The sequence below is a fragment of the Hypanus sabinus genome, chromosome 18 (assembly GCF_030144855.1).
Source record: "Hypanus sabinus isolate sHypSab1 chromosome 18, sHypSab1.hap1, whole genome shotgun sequence".
In the NCBI taxonomy this organism is placed as follows: Eukaryota; Metazoa; Chordata; class Chondrichthyes; order Myliobatiformes; family Dasyatidae; genus Hypanus; species Hypanus sabinus.
This window is the reverse complement of record NC_082723.1, coordinates 38,917,124-38,941,098: the sequence shown is the minus strand read 5'-3', so window position 1 is coordinate 38,941,098 and position 23,975 is coordinate 38,917,124. Positions and strand designations below refer to the sequence as shown.

The window sequence follows — 23,975 nt, the reverse complement described above, 5'->3', positions numbered from 1 at the left end:
GATTAAAATTTAATTTTAAATTAGATTTAAAGTTACATTAAATATCTATGAATATCATTTTCATTTGAAAGTTTAAATTGACCTTCATTAGCAGTTCCCTGTAAAAGCCCATTGGTGCAATACTGAGATGGGGCTTTGAGTTCTGACATCTGAATCCTGCCCCATTCCCAGAAGAGTCTGGAAATAAGAGTCACGTGGCTTACTTAGCCCAGAATTGGAGAAAGTATTTTCCCTGCTTGGAGTGTAAAGTCAGTTGGCTGTTATCAATTATTACCAGGAATTTGCTTCTATTTTTGCAGACCAAACCTCTCCCACCGCCGCCAAGTCTTCCTGTGGTTAGCCATCCCTCCAGTTCCGCTCCCACATCCACTGTCACAGGTAGCCCTCCGTCTGTCAACAGGTTCTCCAGGAAAGCAGGTGAGCTTTTGGTTGAGGATGTTTTCCTACTGTCTTTGGTAGGCTTAATTAGTTGCTTGACTCCTGTTTGCACATAATATACTAGCTATTCAGATGTCTAACACCCCTAACTAATGAAGTACTTTTTGAGGAGTGTCATTGTTGTAATGTAGGAAATTTTGGTCTCTACTGAGTCCCGAGCGGAGAGATAGCTTATCGACAGAATATGTAGAGGTTGCACAGAAATAAACCCTTTGACCCAGTACTATCTAGCCCAGTTTATTCTCTTGGTTTCCCAACATTTCCCCCAGATTTTCTACTCACTCACACACCGGGGCAATTTACATTTGCCAATTAGTCTACAATCCAAGCATTTTTTGGATGGGGTGGTGGGGGGGGGGGGGGGGGGGGGGTTGTGACCGGACCACCCAGCTAGAAAGCACAGAGAATGTGCAAACTTCACATAGACAGCACAGGAGGTCAGGGTCAAATGCAAGTCCCTGGAGCTGAGCCACCATGCTGCTCCTGGAGAGAAGAAAGGGATACAGGAGAAATCTTACCCTGTTTAAATGTTGTCATGGGATCTTTCATATTTGAAGAGCAAGAATTCTATCTAACTATATTTGTAGGGGATTCTGAACTAAGAGATATTCACTCACAATCCAACAGATGTAGCCCATTGACCCTATGGCCAAACACATACACCAATTGTACAGACCTGTGGTTTGTCTTGTACTAATGACACTTGGTCAGTGTTCTTTTAGAAGACAAGAATAAGAGGACACTGTTCAACACTTGCTCTTCTTTCTTTTCAGTTGAATGGTGGTCAATCAGTAGTTCAAATTCATTTGCTCTGCTATTCTCTGTATTCCTTGTTAGTCAATAGCCAACAAAAACATTGTGTTCAGACATGAAAGCTACAAACGACTCTAAGCATGCTAATGGATTTGAGTTCCAAATTTCCACTATCCTTATGTATGATTTGCCTCCTAAAACGAGTGAGCTGTTATACTTCCTCTTTCTGTACAACAGAAACAACATTTGTTTTGGATTTCCAAGCCCATTCAGATAAACTCCATCATAAGAACTAAAAATGTTGAGAGATGTTCAGCATGTTGAACAGTATTTGTGGATGGAAAATGTTGTTTTTGGAGCAACACAATCGCTCAAGGAACTCAGTGGGTCAGGCAGCATCTGTGAAGAGAAATGAATGGTCAGAGTTTTGGGTCATGTCTATAAGAAGGGTCTTGACCTGAAAGGTTGACTGTTCATTTCCCTCCATTGATGTTGCCAGACTCAGAGTTCCTTGAGCAATTTGGTATGTTGCTCCTGATTCTAGCATCTGCAGTCGTCGTGTCTCCAATTAATAGTTTTGGTCAATGATCCTTCTAGCCTGTGCAGTTTTTATCATTGCAAGTAAGAGATCATTTAGAAATTCACTATTTTCATGGTTGATCTATTTCTGTTCGCTTTTTAATGTGTTTTTCCATCAGCCTATTTACTTTAAATGGACTTTTAGTCATATTTTACATGAATCGCTAAACCTCCAGTTTTTGTTTCTACATATTTGGGTTTCTCATTATTTAGAAAATGTTCTTATTTTAAGTAGAGGATTACCTTTGATACCTTTGAATCCTGCTCAATTAATCTTATGTTTTCTTCCCTCCATCTCTCACCAAAAATAGGTACAAAAGCTCGTTATGTGGATGTACTGAATCCCAGTGGAACCCAGCCAAATGGGGGTCTCCCACCTCCGGTGGACCTTTTTGCCCCCCTGGCACCAATGCCTATCCCCACCAATCTATTTGTGCCGATGCCAGGTGTGTGTTTCTATTTATATGCTTATGACTGTCAGTGTAACTTGTCTCCAATTTCAAGGGGCTCCTTGTAGTCCTAAAATAGCGGAATTTTCCAATCGTGTATATTTTCACGATCTTGGACTAGCCAGTGACTTACAGCTAGTGAAGTACTTAGTAATGTCATTCCTTCCTGCATTAATCTAAGAAAGCTGAATTCTACAAACAAGAATTTCATCAGTTTTTATTTTTGCTTCAGAGGTAAGGATTGGTCCAGGGTATTAGCACTTTACTGCATTACATCAAAATGCCGTGATATATTTTACACCCATCTGAATAAAGCCACCACCTCAGATTTATCTCTCAGTTCAGCTTTCTCTCTGTGCTGGATTATCACCTTGGATCACATGCTGACTCTAAAATGAAAATATCCACCATTGAGGAACATAGGAGAGATTGCTTGGAGAATGTTAGTGAATTGAAAATAGTCATGTCTGACACAGAAATTCTCTTTGTAAGGATCCATGGATGGGATTTGAAACTCCCACCTTCTGACTCAGCTGATCATATTCTGGTGCCTAACTTGTTGCCACTCTTGCACTGCTTTGGTCACCTTTCAAACTATTTTGGCAACTATCAGAGCTAAACTAATTTTCCTGTTTATCGTTTGCAGGTGAAGGACCTCAGCCTCCTGAAGGAAGCCCAGCAGAGACCTCACAGTCTGTGGAACAGACAAACTCTGAGGCAAATTCACAGGCTCAGGTACAGATCTGCAGAATGCCATCTGCTCAATCAATATACAACATTGAATCTGGGCAACCCACTTCATAATCTTAGAGTCATAGAAAATTACAGCACAGAAAGAAACAACCCTTTCAACCTGCAGCCAGACCCAGATCCAGATCCAGCTCCAGCTCTCCATACCCATTCATATTCATATGAGCATCCTGTTCATATATCCATCCAAACTTCTCTTGAACTTTGAAATCGTTCAACACTCAAACCACCCTCCAATTTGCCATGTTCCCCTTAAACTTTTCACCTCTCACCCTTAACCCATGTCCTCTAGTTGTAGTCTCACCCAACCTCAGTGGAAAAAGCCTGTTTGTATTTACCCTATCTCATTATCTTGTATACCTCTATCAAATCAACCCTCAATCTTCTATGCCCTAGGGAATAAAGTTCTAACCTATTCAAACTTATTTGCATCTTTCCTGTAGATAGAAGACCAAAATTGTACACAATACTTCAAATTATGCCTCACCAATATCTTATGCAACTTCAATGAATTCCCCGATCCCTTTGTTCTATGGCACTCCTCAGTGCCCTACCGCTCACTGTTTAAGACCTTCTCTGGTTAGTCCTCCCTAAGTGCAGCACCTCACATTTGTCTGCTGCATTAAATTCCATATACCATTTTTCTAGCTGGTCCAGATCCCGCCGCAGGCTTTGATAGTTTTCCTCGCTGCCCACTACACTCCCAATTAAAACCCAGATCTGTGATGTGGACGACAAACAACAACTGACCTAGCACTGATCAATCTGGCATTCCACTTGTCTCAGGCCTCCAGTCAGAGAGGCAACCATCTGCTATCACTCTCTAACTTTTCCTGCAAAGCCAATGTCTAATCCAATTTATCATCTCATCTTGAATGCCAAGCAATTAAATTTTGACCAGCCTCCTTAAAGGGACTTCGTCGAATGCCTTGCTGAAGTCCATGTAGACAACATTCACTGCCTCGCCTTCATCAACTTTCCTGATAATTTCCTTGAAAAACTCTAAAGATTGGTTAGACATGACCTACTACACATAAAGCCATGCTGACTATTCTTAATCAGTCCATGTCTATCCAAATACTTGTATATCCAGCCCCTTAGAATACCTTCCAATAACCTTCCCACAACTGATGTCAGGCTCACCAGACTATTAATTTCCTCGTTTATTCTTAGAGCTTTTCTTAAACAGCAGAACAACGTTAGCTATCCTCCAGTACCTCATCTGTCACTAAGGGTGATTTAGTATCAATTTTGCACTAGTCTCCCACAAGGTCCTGGGAACACTTTATCAGGCCCTGAGGATTTGCCTACCCTAATTTGCCTCAAGACAGCAAACACTCCTCTGTAATCTGGGTAGGGCCCAGGACCTCAGTGCTACTTTGCCTGACTTCTATAGACTCTGTGTCTATTCCCCAAGTAATACAGATGCAAAGAATCCATTTAAGATCTCTCCCATCTCATTTGGCTCCACATATAGATTACCATTCTGATCTTCCAGGGGACTGTTTTGTCCCTTGCAGTCTTTTTGCTCTTAACATATCTGTAGAATCCCTCAGAATTCTTCTCCACCTTGTCTGCTAGAGCAACCTCGGGCCTTCTTTTAGTCCTCCTGATTTCTTTCTTAAGTGTTCTCTTGCATTTCTTATACTCCTCGGGTACCCCATTTGTTCATACCTGCTATGCACCTCTTTTTTTTTCTTAACCAGGGCCTCAATGTCTTTAGGTTGATTTAGGTTCCCTAAATCTGTTATCCTTGCCCAATTTTCCTAAGAGTGGTAAGTTCATTATTTATGCTCATTTACCATTAATATTTGCTTGTTTTTCCCCTTCATATCTTGGGTCCATGTTTCGCTGTTCTACGCATTCCAAATGAGATGGGTGATGGTGTGAACCTTGTGTGCTGGTCCCTGATCCTGTGTTGTACCGTTAATTTGGATTTGCGAGCTGCTGTGGCAAAAGAAATTTGACTTCTTTCCCCAATACAACCCTGGTCGTTTGTGTTCACCAATTTTCAGATACAGAATGGTGAATGAGGCTAGTTCAGACCCAGCTTTTGTGACTCACTCCTTTATATGCTCAGCTCTGTACACTTCCTAAGGGTTGAGGACCCAGTGTTATAATGTCCCTGCAACAAAGAGAATGAAAACTAGAGTAATCCTGTCTCTTGTGCACACCCATCCACAATTCCTTCAGTATTAGAAAATGAAATACTTGATTGAAGGAAAGAAAACAGGATGGGAACCAAATTTCATAATGCATTACTCTCCCTTTTTCCAAGTTTCAAATATTGATTCACTAAGAGGTCTCATTACTGAACTACTGCGATGTTCACTAATGTTGCACATTTCTCCTATACACAGTCAACAAGCTGACAGACAGTGGTCCCTTCTCTCATATCCATTACGCATTCAATAGATCATCTTTTTTTTAAAAAAAAAGCTTGATTGAGAGAGCTTCTTTCCCATTGCTTTCCTGATTAAAAGTCAGGAAGGTGCCTCCTTTTGGTGAGGTTTAGCTTTTGTGATTACAAGTTGTATTCAGCCTCACTCTAATGACTATACTTGAACCCATGACTTCTTTTTTACTCTGACAAGCATACGACCCTCTATAATGCTTCTTTCCATTCTGTTACAATCTCTGGATAAAACCCAAGGCATGCTGGAGACCCCAGAGGTGGCTGCACTTGTCTGTAAAGCCTTTGGGATGTAGAGGCTATGAGAAATCCTGCTAAAATGCCCTTATGCTGTGATGCAATGGTGTATTTAACGTTTACCTGTTTTGCAGCTCCCTCCCCCTGCACAGGGAGGCTTCTCTCAAGGAACTGTTCAGTTTTACAACCCTGCTCAGTTTGCCCAAGTAAGTAATTTGCTTTCAGTTAAAAATCAAGTTTTGCTTTGTTGTTTAAGCATTAGTAATGTTAGTAAATGGTGTTTTGAATTCTTGCAATACTTACCATTACAAATATTTAATGTTCAGTTTCAAGACAGGAGGCCATCATTGCATCATGGCCAAAAGATCAATTCAACCTTTTCCCATGTTCCAGCCCTTGAAGATTACACTGTGTGAAGTATATTTTAATGCAGTGAGGGCTTCTGCTTTCTGAGGAATGACAATTTCTGGGTGGGGGGGGGAGAGGAAATTCTTGCTCTTCCTCTAATCTATGTACCTTGTTGCCCCCGGACATCTCTCGAGGGTTTTTTTTTGCACAGGCAACCAAAACCCTTTTATCTTTAACCTGTACTCACCTGGTTATTTGATGGTAAAATGCGGAGAGAGAGAGGTCAAATCCACTTTGTACCTGCATGTCAGAATTTGAAGGATTAGTAAGGAGGGGCTTTACTTTGCGTTGGGTCTGGTGATATTCCTGCCTAGGAATACATGACAGAACAGTCTAATGATCTGTACCTTTGTTACTAATTGACAATTTGACCTCTGATTTCCAGCCCACAGCCAGCACTGCAGCTTTGAGGCCAGGACGGTTTGGGCAAAGAAAATACCCAACGTTAAAATAAAACAAAACCTGGAAGAAATCCTGGAATAAATAATACTGAAAACACTTAACGGAATAGATGCTGATGATGTGTTCTAGCATTTGCAATTACAGATGATTAAACCAGATGGACGTGTGATAAAAATCAATAAATTGTAAGGGCTTCAGGCAGAACCATTTTTGAGCAAAAAAAATTATTCGAAGGACTGAAAATGAAGCTGTATTTTTTCCAGATGTAACCAGTTAAATAAATCTAAGCTTGTAAGGTGCTGAAGCTGGAGGGTTTATGGTCACATTGGATTGTGCTTTTAAAAGAAAACACTTACCTCCTGAATGTGACTGTAAATGTCGAAAATGTCTACTATGTCAAATTGGCATAAGCAGATGTTGGCACATCCACAAAAGCCCAGCTCAAAATTTTAAGATGGCTGTAACATTTTTCAAATGAGCAAAACGTATTTGAGAACTTTTTTTGTGGAGGTTTTGGAATGGTCATTGCGGGAGGGCTAATGGATAGAAATGATAAAAAGATTGTTTCCGACCATTTGTATTTAGGTAATATATATAAGGCTGTTGTAAAAGAGTACTGTATAGCCAGAGCCACCTGTTGTACATTATACTTTGAAATATCTGGAGTACTGTGTGAATAAATTTTAGCAGATGTAATATAGAAGTTCGTTCTCTCTCTCTCTTATTCTGGAAGATTGTGTCTCAGGACATGGGAGGAGGTGGTTAGAAATTCCAGACTATTTGAGAGGCTTTGGGGGAGATGCCCTCAAAAGATCAGTCCCTCAAATTCAACAGTGTTCTTAAAGTGAGATGTTCAGTTGTCTGCCAGACAGCAACTTATAAAATCATCATGAAAATGACGTGCAAATTTGGAATCATGATGTACAGAATGAATTCAGCTGCCCTTTAATGTGATTTTCCCCTCTTTACCCACGCCTCCAGCTGATTCCCCAGAACCACTGTCTTAACTGTATTCCAATCTTCCTGTTTTTGATTCCAAAGAATTCTCTTGTGAAGACTACACAATATTTCAAATTCAGAGGTTTTCTTGCCTAAGGAGTTTATTTTCTTATGTTATAAGGATGCACACTGTAAAATGAAATAAAATATTTTGCATTCTGGAACACCTAACTATTTGCCGGGATTGAATTTTGTTTGTAAGACAGTAACTGCACCTCCACCAAAAGCCCTCCCCATTTAAATACATCTGTTTTCTGGAGCAGGATAACAAGTACACAGCCAAGATACGAGGGGTGATTGATAAGTTTGTGGCCTAAGGTAGACGTAGTCAATTTTAGAAAACCTAGCACATTTATTTTTTCTTATATTTACACACTTAGTTCAGCGGTCGTGAAGCATATGGATCCCTTCTTTGTAGAAGTTGGCGTCTTGGACCTCCAGAAGTGGTCCACAGCATAGGGTAATTGATAAGTTTGTCACCTAAGGTAGAAGAAGATGAGTTATTAACTTCAAACTTTCTGCATTTTCACTCAGAGTCGAACTGCATGTGCGTGTAACGAGAGCTGTATAACTCATCTCCTACCTTAGGCTATGAACTTATCATTCACCCCTGATGTGGACCACTTCTACAAAGAGATCTGTATGCTCCACAACCGCTGGACTAAGTGTGTACATTTGGGAGGGGAATATGTTGAAAAATAAATGTGTTAGGTTTTCTAAAATTGACTCCTCCTAACCTAGGCCACGGACTTGTCAATCAGCCCTCGTACAGATGTTCTGCAATCCATTTGAAACCTACTAACTTGGGTGCAAAGCCATCTAGTTCTAGCTATGAGAAATGATGGGTTCAAAGCTATCTTGTTCAGGAAGAATTTGAAGGAGGGATTCAAAACTGAGACATTTTTGATAAGTTAGTTCCAAAGAATAAATATTGGTGTGCACTGAAAATTAGCTTCAAATGTGTAGACTAACATACGAATATTGTAGGAATTATGTAAGGGCTTGAAGAGGGAATGCATGTAGCCGAGGCAATGGTGCAACTATCAGAACTACTGCCTTGCAGTGCTGGAGACCAGGAATTGATTTGACTCCCGAGTGCTGTCTGTGTGGAGTTTCCATGTTCTCCATGTGATTGGGCTTTCTCCCACTTTCCAAAGTTGTGAAGGTTGTGACTGATTGCCACTGAGAATTGCCCCTCATGTGTAAGTAAGTGGTAGAATCTGGGAGCAGTAAATGTGAGTGTGGGGAGCAATAAAATGGGATTAATGTAGAATTAGTGTGGATGGTGGTTGATGGTGCTAACTAATGGGCCAAAGTTGTTTTGATGCTGTATCTGTCTATGAACCTAAGAAAAGTGAGAGGACATTAAATGAAGACGAGCAAAGGAGCAAGTATCCGTTAAGGTTAAACTATCTTGTGTAGTGATGATTAGTGGAATTTGTCTCATACCTCTAGACACAGTATTAAAAATGGGAAAATCAATTAGCTTCTGGAAATCCAATAAAGACAAAAAATCATAAACATGGAAAAGATCTGCAGATGCTAGAAATCCAAAGTGCTGGATGAACTCAGTAGGTGAGGCAGCATCTATGGAAATGAATAAACAGTCGGCATTTTGGCCCAAGACTCTTCATCAGGATTGGAAAGGAAGGGGGGAAGATGCCAGAATAAAAAAGTGGAGAGGGACGGGAAGGAGGATAGCTAGAAACTGTTAAGTGAACTAGGTGGGCAGGCAAGGTAAAGGGCTTGAGTGGGAAGGAATCTGATGGGAGAGGGGAATGGACCATTGGAGGAGGGGACCGAGGGAGATGATAGGTAGTGGTAAAGAGGCCAGAGTGGAGAGTAGAAGATGAGAGGGGGGAGGAATTTTTTTTTAACTGGAAGGAGCAATCGATATTCATGCCATAAGGGTGGCCTCATGGCACAAGGTGAGGCCATGAACTGACATGTCAGAACAGGAATTGAAATTGGAATTAAAATGTTTGGCCACCGAGCAGTTCTACTTTTGTCAGATGAAGCAGAGGAGTTCGACCAAGTGGTCCCCCAATTTACGATGGGTCTCACTACTATAACAGGCCACATCGGGAGCACTAGAGGCAACAGATGACCCCAGCAGTTTCACAGGTGAAGTGATGCCTCACCTGTAGGAACTGTTTTGGGGCCCTGAAAGGAGGAGGTGAGTGGGCAGATGTAGCACTAGCCTCTTGCAGGGATGTGGAGGGGTGGTGGGGGGGGGAACAAATGGACAAAGGACTCGTGGAGGGAACGATCTCTGCTGGGAGGGCGAGGTAAAGTTATTTTTGGTGGTAGGATGTTTGGATAAGATGGAAGTTGTGGAAAATTATGTGTTTAATGCAGATGCTCATGAGGTGATGAGTATGGACAAGAGGAACTCATCACTGTTAAAGCAGCAGGATAATGGGGTGAGTGTAGATTTTCAGGAAGTGGATGTGGGTGAGGGTAGCATCGATGGTGGGGGCAGGGGTATCGGCCATTCTTTTAAGAAGGATGATATCTCTGAAATGAAAGCCTCATCGTGGAAACAGGAGCAGTGGAGACCAAGGAACAGAAAAGAGTGGCAATTTTACAGGAGACAAGCTGGGAAGAGGTATGGTGATGATCAGTAGGTTTATAAAAGATGCTTGTTGACAGTTTGTCTCCAGAGACAGAGAGATCGAGAAATAGAGGAGAGATGTCAAAAATGGACTAAGTGAATTTCTAAGGGCAGGGTGGAAATTGGAGGCAAAGTTGATGAAATCGATGAGCATGAAGCAGCACCACTGGAGTTGTCAATGTAGCGAAGGAAAAATCGGGGAGCATTACTGGGGAAGGCTTGGAACATGAACTGTTCTATGTAGCCAATGAAAAGGCAAAGACAAAATGCTGGAAATACTCCGCAGGTCAGGCCATATCCATGGAAAGAAAGATTGCAATGTGCCCAGATACAAGATTAAAGAACAACACCCTGTCTTCCATCTGGTCCTGTTGCAGTCTTCCAATTTTGAAACAAATTCTCTAACTTTAGGTGATTTATTTATGTGTATCATAACCGGCCAGTGCAGTTGTAAATCATGCATCTATTTTGCTCTCTCTGTTAGCACATCCTTGCTATTTTTAAAACATTGTCATCTAACTCCCCATTGACTGGAGGACCTATACAACTTATCCCCAGCAATCTTGTTCTCACGTATCTGAGATCACCTTTTATCCAATCCATCCTTCTCTTATCTACATTTTAGTAGAAACTTGTTTTCCCTCTTTCCCAGTTATGATAAAAGATCTGTTTCTCTTCCCATTAAATGGTGACTGACATGGTGTTTCCAGCATTTCCCGTTTCAATTGAAAGCTATGTTTGTACAATTTCTCTCAAACGATCCATTGATTTTGTTTCATAAATTCTTGTGATCTGTTCACTTACGAGTTGATTGCATGCTCTTCCTCTAGCATCCATCGACTTTAGTGGTAACCAATGTAGTCATTTAATTCACCACCTATGTTTCACAGTAGATGCTGGAACACCCAGAAGAAGAATGTGCAAACTCCATTTGGACAATTGGAAATTGGGACTGAATTAGTGTAAACGACTACGTAATCCAACTGTTGATACTTAAGGATTATTGGCCCAGCATCGTTCCTTCATTCCTTTTCCCTGATGATGTTTTTAACAATTAACATTCCCCCCAAAACCCCCCCTAATGTATGCAACGTCCAATTCTGGTTTAGATTGTTTCTACAGATTTCCTGCTATAAATGGCAGGGAAGTGTTGCAACTTCATAATCCCTTGCTAATCACCCATGAGCCCAGCATTGGAATGTCTTTGGGAAAGCTGCTGAGGGTAACATATTTATTTATTGAGATAATGTGGAGTAGGCCCTTTGAGTCGTACTATCCAGCAACCCCTGATTTAACTGTAGCCTAATCATGGGACGGTTTATAATGAGCAATTAACCTACCACCCAGTACATCTTTGGACCGTGAGAGAAATCAGAGAGAACACAAAGCTCCTTACAGGCAGTGGCGGGAATTGAACTCAGCTTGCTGGTACTGTAAAGCATTGTGCCACTGTGCTGCCCTATGTTTGCCTGAGTTGCTCTGTTTAACATTGAAGAATGTCAGCAAGCAGATCCATCATGACCTTCAAAATGTGGGTAGCCTTAACTACCCTGGTACTTGTACACATCCAGGTGAACAACCACAGGGTTGTACCACATTATCCAGTGACAGCAGCTCATTGCATTTTGTACACCCAAGTAAAAGACTGCACATGACTGTGTTATATTTCATCAGTGACACAGTCCAAATTAACAGATGGAAAACTAAAAGCTTCCCTGTTTAATCTGTATTGGATCAAGACTTTTGAAAATTCTTGCTTGTGTGTTGGATTGATGCTTATGCCAAATCCATCAGGGCACGAGGGGTGACAATCATGGGCAGCGGGGGCATTAAAGTTCAAGCCTTTTTGTACATGGAAAACATTTTTGCCTCCTGCTCAGACTCTTTGTTGGTCCATGGATGGATCTGCTTATGTTTCAAGTCTGAACTGGCCTCAGGAGTCCAGCATCAACTGCAGCAAGAGTAAGTTCTTTGGCAACTGGTACAACAGCTCCCTTTATCATTAGGTCCACTTAACCGAGACCGTGGACTTCTGGTTCTGAGGAGCCACAGAATGTGGCAAGAATTAGTTAGAACAAATGGCTATGATGAAGCAAGCTGGGAAAATAGTAGTGGTCGCTGTTGATGGCAGGAAGAGGTCTGGTTATAAGGTGGAAGGTGCTCTTGGTGTTCATGTTTGTGGCACAGGTATGAATCAGCCTATTTTCAAGCCCCAGCAGTTACCCTATTCACCTTGCATTTCATCTGAACATCCAAAGTGGATTGCATCCTAATGGTCAGTTTTGTGTGTGTGGCTGCATCTAGCTGTATGTGCTATTCTCCATACTCTGGGCAGCTGCATAGGAGATTCCCAAGGATGCATTCTGAAATAAGTTGCTTTTATTGTCATTTCAACCATAACTGCTGGTACAATACACAGTAAAAACGAAACAACATTCCTCCAGGACCATGGTACGACATGAAACAACCTACGTGAAACAACACATTAGACTCCGGACCTACGCGGGACTGCATAAAGCAAAGCAGTGCAATAATTAATAAACAAGACAAAAGGCACAGTAAAGGGCAAATTACAATATAATGAAAGAGGTAAATTTCAATGTAAACAATGTTTTAGCAGGAATTGAGAAAGAAATGAGCAAAAATTGCAGAAGGAGTGGAGTGGGGATCAGTTGAGTATGTGTGTGTAGGTTGGTGTCAGATTTGACTCTGGGAATTGAAGAGTCTAATGGCAAGGGGGAAGAAACTGTTATAGAGTCTGGTTATGAGAGCCCGAATGCTTCGGTACCTTTTGCCAGATGGCAGGAGGGAGAAGAGTTGGTGTGAGGGGTGTGTGGAGTCCTACACAATGCTGTTAGCTTTGCGGGTGCAGCATGTGGTGTAAATGTAATGGCGGGAAGAGAGACTCTGATTATCCCTTCAGCTGACCTCATTATAGGCTGCAAGGGCTTGCGATCCGAGATGGTGCAATTTCCAAACCAGGCAGTGATGTAGCTGCTCAGGATGCTCTCAATACAACCCCTGTAGAATGTGGTGAGGATAGGGGGTGGGAGATGGACTTTTGTCAGCCTTCGCAGAAAGTAGAGACACTGCTGGGCTTTCGTTGCTGTGGAGCTGGTGTTGAGGGACCAAGTGAGATTCTCTTCCAGGTGAACACCAAAAAATCTGGTGTTCTTAACGATCTCTACCGAGGAGCCGTCGATGTTCAAAGGAGAATGGTTGCTCTGTACTCTCCTGAAGTCAAAAACAACTGCTACGGTAAGGTCAACAACTTGACGAAAGTGTACTCTATCCTGCTGGAAACTTGCTGCTTCACACACTCTATCCTGCTGGAAACACTGCTCCACACTCTATCCTGCTGGAAACACTGCTCCACACTCCATCCTGCTGGAAACACTGCTCCACACTCCATCCTACTGGAAACACTGCTCCACACTCTATCCTGCTGAAAACACTGCTCCACACTCTATCCTGCTGGAAACACTGCTCCACACTCTATCCAGCTGGAAACACTACTCCACACTCTATCCTGCTGGAAACACTGCTCCACACTCCATCCTGCTGGAAACACTGCTCCACACTCTATCCTGCTGGAAACACTGCTCCACACTCTATCCTGCTGGAAACACTGCTCCACACTCTATCCTGCTGGAAACACTGCTCCACACTCTATCCTGCTGGAAACACTGCTCCACGCTCCATCCTGCTGGAAACACTGCTCCACACTCTATCCTGCTGGAAACACTACTCCACACTCTATCCTGCTGGAAACACTACTCCACACTCCACCTGCTGGAAACACTGCTCCACACTCTATCCTGCTGGAAACACTGCTCCACACTCCATCCTGCTGGAAACACTACTCCACACTCTATCCTGCTGGAAACACTGCTCCACACTCCATCCTGCTGGAAACACTGCTCCACACTCCATCCTGCTGGAAACACTACTCCACACTCCATCCTGCTGGAAACACTACTCCACACTCTATCCTGCTGGAAACACTACTCCACACTCTATCCTGCTGGAAACACTACTCCACACTCTATCCTGCTGGAAACACTACTCCACACTCTATCCTGCTGGAAACACTACTCCACACTCCATCCTGCTGGAAACACTGCTCCACACTCCATCCTGCTGGAAACACTGCTCCACACTCCATCCTGCTGGAAACACTGCTCCACGCTCGATCCTGCTGGGAAACGTGGCTCCACACTCTATCCTGCTGGAAAAGCTGCTCCACCGTCTACTCTGCTGGAAAACACTGCTCCACACTGTATTCTGCTGGAAATCACTACTCAACACTCTATCCTGCTGGAAAACACTGCTCCACACTCTATCCTGCTGGAATACATGCTCCACACTATGCTGCTGGAAATTACTACTCAACACTCTATCCTGCTGGGAAACACTATTCCACACTCTATCCGGCTGGAAATGCTGCACCACACTCTATCCTGCTGGAAAACAAGTTCCACACACTATCCTTCTAGAAACGCTGCACACTCTAACCTGCAGGAATCACTACTCCACACTCTGTCCTGCTGGAAAAAAACTGCTGCACACTCTATCCTGCTGGAAAACACTGCTCCACACTCTATCCTGCTGGAAAACACTGCCCCACACTCTATCCTGCTGGAAAACACTACTCCACACTCTATCCTGCTGGAAAACACTGCCCCACACTCTATCCTGCTGGAAAACACTACTCCACACTCTATCCTGCTGGAAAACACTGCTCCACGCTCGATCCTGCTTGAAAACACTACTACACACTCGATCCTGCTGGGAACACTGCTCCACGCTCGATCCTGCTGGGAAATGTGGTTCCACACTCTATCCTGCTGGAAACGCTGCTCCACACTGTATTTTGCTGGAAAACACTGCTCCACACTCTATCCTGCTGGGAAACACTACTCCACACTCTATCCGGCTGGAAATGCTGCACCACACTCTATCCTGCTGGAAACGCTGCTCCACCGTCTACCCTGCTGGAAAACACTGCTCCACACTGTATTTTGCTGGAAATCAGTACTCAACACTCTATCCTGCTGGAAAACACTGCTCCACACTCTATCCTGCTGGAAACACTGCTCCACACTCTATCCTGCTGGGAAACACTACTCCACACTCTATCCGGCTGGAAATGCTGCACGACACTCTATCCTGCTGGAAAACAAGTTCCACACACTATCCTTCTAGAAACGCTGCACACTCTAACCTGCAGGAATCACTACTCCATACTCTGTCCTGCTGGAAAAAAACTGCTGCACACTCTATCCTGCTGGAAGACACTGCTCCACACTGTATCCTGCTGGAAACACTGCTCCACACTGTATCCTTCGGGAAATACTGCTCCACACTTTATCTACTTGTCAATATTTCAGCTTCCCTTTGCTGGCTTCTGAAATGTTTCTTGGTTCCCTACATTTGCAACACTAAGATAATATTAGGTCAAAAGTAAAAACCATCTCTTGAAGTTCTCGTGATTGCTGCAGCCAGCCCATGTTTCTGACCCTTCCTGTTATTGTAGCAATATGGGATAAATTTTACTTGCAAACTAATTTTTAAATGTCATCTATTTTTCCTTTACTTTCAGGTCTTCTATAGGTGTGTGGTGGAAAGTGTGCTGACAGGCTGCGTTACAACCTGGTATGGGAATTCCTTTGAGCAGAAAATCCTACAAAAGGTAGTGGATTTGGCCCAGTACATCACGGGTGGAACCCTCCCAATCATAGAGCACGTCTACAGTAAACACTGCTGTAGGAAAGCTGCATCCATCATCAAATATCCTTACCACCTGGGCCACGCTCTTTTCTCACCACTGCCATCAGGTAGAAGGTACAAGTGCCTCAGGACTTGCACCACCAGGTTCAAGAACAGATACTAGCCCTCAACCATCAGGCTCCTGTACAAAAGGGGATAACTACACTCAATCTATTTCTAATTTAAGAACTCTTTATCTTTTTATTTTATCCTCATCATTTATTACTATTTATTTATATTTGCATTTGCACAGTTTGTTGTTCATTGATCCTGTTTACAGTTACTGTTCTATAGATTTGCTAAGTATGCCTGCAGGTAAAAATATCAGAGATATATGTGGTGACATGTTTGTACTCTAATAATAAATTTTGCTTTGAACTTCTGAGCCTCACATTCACTTCTCTAGTGTTTACCCCAAGTAAATGTGAATGTGTCTTAAAACAACCTAAGGTCGTTATCTTTGTAGTTATTTTTTTAATTTGGAGCCTAGCTCTTCAGAGCCCATTAGTGGAATCACATGTAATTGGTTCCCATATAGACCGTGATATCAGGATCTTTTCTCATCACTGCTGAAAATAAGACCATAAGGTTCAGGAGCAGAAGTAGGCCAATGATGGGCTGGTCCACTTCAAAATACGTATTCAGTTCCTCTGCCATCTCTGCATCTCTCATTACAATATCTCCAGCATCATTTACTATTGGTCCTATATCTACCCTTGACTCTCTTTTACCCTTTATATACTTAGAAAAGCTTTTGGTATCTTCTTTGATATTAGTCGCCAGCTTCCTCTCAGAATTTATCTTTTCCTTCCAAATGACCTTCTTAGTTTCCTTCTGCAAGTTTTTAAAAGCTTCCCAATCTATCTTCCAACTAGCTCTGGCTTCCTTGTTTGACCTCTCTTTTGCTTTTACTTCACTTGTCAGCCGCAGTGGTGTCCTTCTTCCCTCTGAAAATTTGTTCCTATTGGAATATATCTATCTTGCACATCCCTCATTTTTCGCAGAAACTCCAGCCATTGCTGCTCTGCTGTCTTTCCTGCAAATGTCCCTCTCCAGTCAACTTCAGCCAGTTCCCCTCTCATGCTATTTTAATTTCCTTTATTTCACTGAAATACCAACACATTGGATTTTATTTTTTCCCTCTCAAATTTCAAAGTGAACACGATCATATTGTGATCACTGTTTCCCAAGGGTTTCTTAACCTTAACCTTTCTTATCACCTCTGGATCATTGCTCAACACCCAATCCAGCACAGCCAGTCCTCTAGTGGGTTCAACAACAAGCTGTTCTAAAATGAATGTTCTGAATGTCCTTTAGACATTCTACAAATTCTCTCTCTTGAGGTCCAGTACTTGCCTGGTTTTCCCAATCCACTTTCATGTTAAAATCCCCAACGATTATCATGACATTGCCTTTCTGACACGCCTCTTCTAACTCCTGCTGTAATTTGTAATCCACATCCCAGCTATTGTTTGGAGGCCTGTATACAACTGCCATTAGGGTCCTTTTATCCTTTCTTAACTCAACTCATAAAGAATCTACATCTTCCAATCCTATGTCTTCTCTTTCCAATGATTTAATCTTGTTTCTTTTACACAGAGCCACATCACCCCCTCTGCCTACTAACCTATCTTTCTGATACACCGTATACCCTTGGACGTTCAGCTCCCAATGGCAGCCATCCTTTACCCAAGTTTCAGAGATGGCCACAACGTCATAATTGCCAATCTGCAGCTGAATTTCAAGATCGTCCATTTTATTTCTCATGCTACGTGCATTCAAATATGACATTCTGTCCAGTACTTGTTGCTTTCTGTTTTAACTGCACCACGTCTCTATTACCTTGTAACACATGCCATTGGCTTTGATTAAGCCTCATCTCCTGCCTGTTCTTTCTATAATCTCTGTTGTATCTTTATCAACAGGAAACGTTGATAAACCTTAGAACTGGGCAGGCATCACAACCTTTGAAGCTCATTCTCACGGCTACAGAGAACAGAATCTAAATTACAGTATAGTATAACCAGTACATTCATTTTCACTCTCTGACTTGAACGGTCCCTTGGAGCACGACCTTGTTGTCAATTTGGTCTTCTGTCCTGCAAACTGTTCTCATGAACACAGGCCACCTGAACCTCAGGCCTGCCGGAACCTCAAGACTTCTGTAATGCCATCTTCAGGATCTCCACACCTTCCTCGTTCGAGTTCACGTGTTTTTATCCCTCGAGTACGACCAGTTCCAGAGTTCTTAAGGGCTTCGTGGAATGAAATATCAGCAGGCGTCGCCCCCCCCCCCACCCCACCCCGATGCATCGCGGTGTCGGGATCTCAGATTTCACTTCTAGGAAATTCTGTTCGCTCTTGATCTGCACACTCTGGTTGCAGATGTGATTGTTATGAACCCATTGGTTGCCGCATACAGTAGCAACCCCCTCTTCCACAGTCCCATACCCTGCCACTGTACTAAAATATTTATAGAAAATGTTTCTCTATTGCTTGCTTAATCTCACTGAAGCTTCTTACTTCGCTACAATAAAACGCAGAACACTATACTAAAACATCGTCTGCAGTACTTATTTCAGTTTCCAAAAATCAGTACTTCTGCGATCCCCGAGAAACGCTCATAACAGCTAATCTGTTTATACCTGCTCTCGCATTTGAGAGAGAGGAAGAGGAAAACGTTTACAATAATAAACTGGTACTTGTACTAAACTGGTACTAAAATTTATTTTTGGTTCGAGAAGTGACTGGTTCTCTGGCAGTAACAGCCAGTTGACAGGGCTAATAAGAATGACCACTCTAATCCCTAAACTGTGTTTTGTTCAGTGGATACAGGAGAGGATTCTGTATTCCTGGAGGATTAGAGTCGATCTTGGAAGGCTGAGAGAGACTCTTTCCTACGGTCCAGGCTTCCGGGATATCAACCTCAGAGGCATGCGTTCCCGAGACATGAGCCGCCAGCTGCCTTTCTCCATTTGTGCGCCTTCAGCTCCAGGATGAACCGCAGCCGGTCCTCCACTATCCCCGAATGCACCGCGACCCCAGCCTCCGCAGCATGCAGCTCGACAGCTCCGCCGCGAGTCCTCCGAGTGCCCGACGTGCACCGCGCCTGGAGTTACTGAGCCGCTTCGCTTGCGTTGCTAAGAGCCGCGGATTGTTTCATGGCTCCGACTTGTGGGCTCCGAGAGTCGGTAGAGGGGCAGAAGTCCGTGTGCGAGGTAAGCGGTGAGGCTAACGTTAGATAACCAAGAATAGTGCCCTCTGGGGAGCTGCCCCGGCCTGGCCACGATCCTGAACTTGAAGTCTTCCCCCGGTCAGAGTGCCGTGTCCCAGTCCCTCAGGTGGGGGGGTTTCGGATTGTGTTGGGACGGTACAGAAATACGCACTCTTTCCCACCAGTTACAGTGGTGGCGCGGCTGGAAGTGCCAGAGATTTGCTAACCTCCCTCAGGCGAAATTATATCAGGGAGCCGCGGAGGACCAGGTCTGTACTCGACGAGAAATCAGTGTGGAGCCGACGTCAAATATAACTCTGGAAGGGTTCGGGTTGGTCAGACTTTCATCACCCACCTTTAGCACACGCAAAACCCGACTACCTGTACCTCTACTTGCATCAAGTCCCACTGTGTTTGCTGGTTTCCGAGAACATCTCAGTTATAAAATTCTTCCGATTCAGATGCTTTCAGCGGCTCATTCTTTATATTGAACACCAAGCTTCATGTTTCTGGTCTAAAATAAATAAATGCCACTTACGAGAATCGAGATGGGAAACTTGTCAAATTCCGAGGGAAGCTGCAGGATGAGCAGAGAAGTGTTTTTTAATAAGTAGATAAAATTGTAAAATAAGATATTTGGGCATTTATAATAATGGAAGGAAATGATCACGAGATTAAATTGGAATACAGAAGTAAAATAATTCTTGTATATAACAGACAACACACACAAAATGTTGGAGGAACTCAACAAGCCAGACAGTATCTATGGAAAAGAGTAAACAGTTGACATTTTGGGTCCTGAAGAAGGGTCTTGGCCTGAAACGTCAATTGTTTATACTTTTCCACAGATGCTGCCTGGCTTGCTGAGTTCATCCAGCATTTTGCATGCGTTGCTCGGATTTCCAACATCTGCAGATTTTCTTGTCTTACAGTATATGTAATGGAACAGGTTAGTCAAAATTACAGCACTATTCATAGGCTCATTGAAGGAACTGAATGTTTTATTGATTATATCCAGTGAGACAGAAGTAAAAGACAGCCAGAAGATAGATGGGTCAAATGGGGCTAGCTCAGATGGGAATCTTAGTCAACATGGATCAATTGGGCTGAAGGGCCTCATTTCTGTGCTGTATGACTCTGTGATTTCAGGCCTTACAACACTTTGAGATCACCTCTGTTATTTCAGTTCCAACCACCTGTGCAACCCCAATTTCAATTGCCCTGGCCCAGGACTCCCAATTCCCAAGCTCAAAGTTTTGGAGCTTCCTTTCTAAACCTCTCTGCATATTAATTATAGAGTAAGCTATAATCATTTGTTTTTATATTGCCTTGCTCAGATTAATGAAATATTTAGTCTGTTTCTGTTGATGTAAATGACCACATAAATTAATTATCACTGTAATCTCAACTCTTTTTTTAGCTCTGCAATATTTAATACAGAGTTCCCAAGAGTCACTAACAACTATCCAATCAATCCCGTTATTAACTAGACTGGAGAAAAATTTAGGGCATGTTTATATAAAAAAAAAGCAATAAAAATCTTCACTAACTGCTAACCAGAAATATCTGAAAGAGTTTCTCAGTCAGATCTAGGTGTGCAAAATTATACTGAGGTAACGTTCCTCACATGTTGCACTGTTAACAATATTGTTAAACATACTACTTAAGAGTTATTTCTTGCAGGCATTCATTGAGATTCATTTACTTGCAGGTATTTCCAGGAATAAAGAAATACAGTAGATTTTTTAAAAATTGTACAGAAAACAAACAAAAACTTAAAAAAACAGAAGAAGACAAGCTGCAAATAACTCTGCGAACATAAGTTATAAAGGGGCCATAAGATATAGGAGCAGTAGTAGGCCATTTGGCCCATCGAGTTGCTCCACCATTCACTCGTGGTCTGATCCAATTATTCCAGTCATCCCCACTCCTCTGCCTTATCCCCATACCTTTTGATGCCCTGGCTGATCAAGAACCCATCTATCTCTGCCTTAAATGCACCTAGTGACTTGGCCTCCAAAGCCACTCGTAGCAACAAATTCCACAGATTTACCACCCTTCAATCCTGAAGTCGTGCCTCTTGTCTAGAATCCCCTACCATGGGAAATAACTTTGCCATATCTTAATCTGTTCAGGCTTTGTAACATTCGGAATGTTTCTATGAGATCTGCCCCCCCCCGCCCATTCTCCTGAACTCCAGGGAACACAGTCCAAGAGCTGCCAGATGTTCCTCATATGGTAGCCCTTTCATTCCTGGAATCATTCTCGTGAATCTTCTCTGAACCCTCTCCAATGTCAGTATATCCTTTCTAAAATGAGGAGCCCAAAACTGCACACAATACTTCAATTGTGGTCTCACGAGTGCCTTATAGAGCTTTAACATCACATCCCTGCTCTTATATTCTATACTTCTAGAAATGAATGCCAACATTGCATTTGCCTTCTTCACCACTGACTCAACCTGTAGGTTAACCTTTAGGGTATCCTGCACAAGGACTCCCAAGTTCCTTTTCACCTCTGCATTTTTATCCGTTTATTTATTCTGCTCCTGCTTCTGCTTGGTATTGTGCAAGCACTGCCGGATGACTGTTATAATGCACAGTTGGTGTGAACAGCATGAGAGTTAATTTGTAAAGTGACTAGATCCCTTAAATTGATTTGATTGAGTCTATCTTTAAAAATATTAATGTCAGAAATACTGCGCATGTCTGGCAGCAGAAGATTCCATTCTCTTGTTGATTTTGGGTAAAGGGAGTACTGGTAGCAAATCTTGTTGAATGAAGGGGTTTCCAGTATATAAGTTCCAGTTTGCTGTCGAGTTGAACTGACCCTGTGATGAATTTGGATGTTTGATAGAGTGATGTTGTGAACTTCTTTGAAAATGGAGATTAACTGTAGTTTAGTACTTCGGTTTTCAAGTGGTTCCCATTGAAGGTTAAAGAGCATGTTGGTGACACTAGATTTCCTGCTGTAATCGTTTAGCACAAAGCGAGCAGCAGGGCGTTGGGTTTTTTTAGATGGACTTCTTATTGTTAGCAGATGGACTGCTCATTTCACCGGATGCTGCCCAACCTGCTAAGTTCATCCAGCTTGTTTGTATGTGTCTATAATTTCCTTTCTGCTGCCTCCCACCCTTCTTAAATAGCGGAGTAATATTTGCAATTTTTCAGTCATCCAGTAAAATGCCAGAATCTTGAAATGTCATTATCTATTGCTTCTGCAAATCTACAACGAGATCTAGGTGTTCTTGTACATCAGTCAATGAAAGCAAGCATGCAGGTACAGCAGGCAGTGAAGAAAGCTAATGGCATGCTGGCCTTTATAACAAGAGGAATTGAGTATAGGAAGAGGTCCTTCTGCAGCTGTACAGGGCCCTGGTGAGACCCCACCTGGAGTATTGTGTGCAGTTTTGGTCTCCAAATTTGAGGAAGGACATTCTTGCTATTGAGGGAGTGCAGCGTAGGTTAATTCCCGGAATGGCGGGACTGTCATATGTTGAAAGATTGGAGCGACTGGGCTTGTATACACTGGAATTTAGAAGGATGAGAGGGGATTTGATTGAAACATATAAGATTATTAAGGGATTGGACACACTGGAGGCAGGAAGTATGTTCCCGCTGATGGGTGAGTCCAGAACTAGAGGCCACATTTTAAGAATAAGGTGTAGGCCATTTAGAACAGAGATGCAGAAAAACTTTTTCACCCAGAGAGTGGTGGATATGTGGACTGCTCTGCACCAGAAGGCAGTGGAGGCCAAGTCTCTGGATGCATTCAAGAGAGAGTTAGATAGAGCTCTTATAGATAGCAGGGTCAAGGGATATGGGGAGAGGGCAGGAACAGGGTACTGATTGTGGTATGATCAGCCATGATCACAGAGAATGGCGGAGCTGGCTAGAAGGGCCGAATGGCCTACTCCTGCACCTACTGTCTATTTCCTTCAGAACTCAAGGGTGCATTCCATCAGGTCCAGGAGATTTATCCACCCTCAGACCATTAAGTTTCCTGAGCACCTTCTCAGTCATAATTTTCACTGCACACACTTCACTTCTCTGACACTCTTGAATGTCTAGTTATCTGCAGATGTCTTCCACTGTGAAGACTGATGCAAAATATGCATTCAGTTCCTCTGCCGTCTCTGTGTCTCTCATTACAATATCTCCAGCGTCATTTTCTATTGGTCCTGTATCTACCCTCGACTCTCTTTTACCCTTTATACTCTTGAAAAAGCTTTTAGTATCTTCTTTGATATTAGTTGCCAGCTTCCTCTTTGGCTTCCTTGTTTTCCCTCTCTTTTGCTTTTTATTTAGTATATATCTATCTTGCACTTCTCTCATTTTTCGCAGAAACTCCAGCCATTGCTGCTCTGCTGTCCTTCCTGCTAGTGTCTCTTTCCAGTCCCCTCTCATGCCTTTGTAATTTCTTTTATTCCATTGAAATACCAACACATTGGAATTTAGTTTCTCCTTCTCAAATTTCAAAGTGAACTCGATCACATTGTGATCACTGTTCTCTAAGGGTTTCATAACCTTAAACTCTTTTATCACCTCTGGATCATTGCACAACACCCAATCCAGAACAGCCGATCCCCTAGTGGGCTTAACAACAAGCTGTTATAAAAAACCATCCCTTAGACATTCTACAAATTCTCTCTCGAGGTCCAGTACTGGCCTGGTTTTCCCAATCCACTTTCATGTTCAAATCCCCAAAAATTATCATGACATTGCCCTTCTGACAGGCCATTTCTATCTCCTGCTGTAATTTGTAATCCACATCCCAGCTGCTGTTTGGAGGCCTGTATACAACTGTCATTAGGGTCCTTTTACCCTTGCATTTCTTAACTCAACCCATAGAGACTCTACACCTTCCATTCCTATGTCATCCCTTTCTAATGATTTAATATTATTTCTCATACACAGGGCCACATCACCCTGTCTGCCTACTAACTACTAG

The 23,975-nt window shown here is 42.7% G+C and overlaps 2 protein-coding genes across 14 annotated transcripts in view; both read left to right on the top strand.

Annotated features, from left to right (window-relative positions):
• Window positions 1–7,599, top strand: part of sec16a (SEC16 homolog A, endoplasmic reticulum export factor) — an 82,302-nt gene extending 74,703 nt beyond the window's left edge. For all 9 annotated transcript variants that reach the window (XM_059994214.1, XM_059994213.1, XM_059994212.1 and 6 more), the window contains 5 exons: window positions 300–417; window positions 2,082–2,216; window positions 2,866–2,954; window positions 5,754–5,825; window positions 6,413–7,599. In XM_059994214.1, the coding sequence (XP_059850197.1) occupies window positions 300–417; window positions 2,082–2,216; window positions 2,866–2,954; window positions 5,754–5,825; window positions 6,413–6,481 (483 nt within the window). In that variant the 3' untranslated portion in view covers window positions 6,482–7,599. The remainder of the gene's footprint in view (window positions 1–299; window positions 418–2,081; window positions 2,217–2,865; window positions 2,955–5,753; window positions 5,826–6,412) is intronic.
• An 11,277-nt stretch (window positions 7,600–18,876) lies between these two features.
• inpp5e (inositol polyphosphate-5-phosphatase E) overlaps window positions 18,877–23,975 on the top strand; it is a 22,247-nt gene continuing 17,148 nt past the window's right edge. For 3 of the 5 annotated variants that reach the window (XM_059994200.1, XM_059994202.1, XM_059994197.1), the window contains exon 1: window positions 18,877–19,029. The gene's annotated coding sequence lies outside the window, so the exon portion shown is untranslated. The remainder of the gene's footprint in view (window positions 19,030–23,975) is intronic. The other 2 variants (XM_059994198.1, XM_059994199.1) reach the window with 2 other exon arrangements.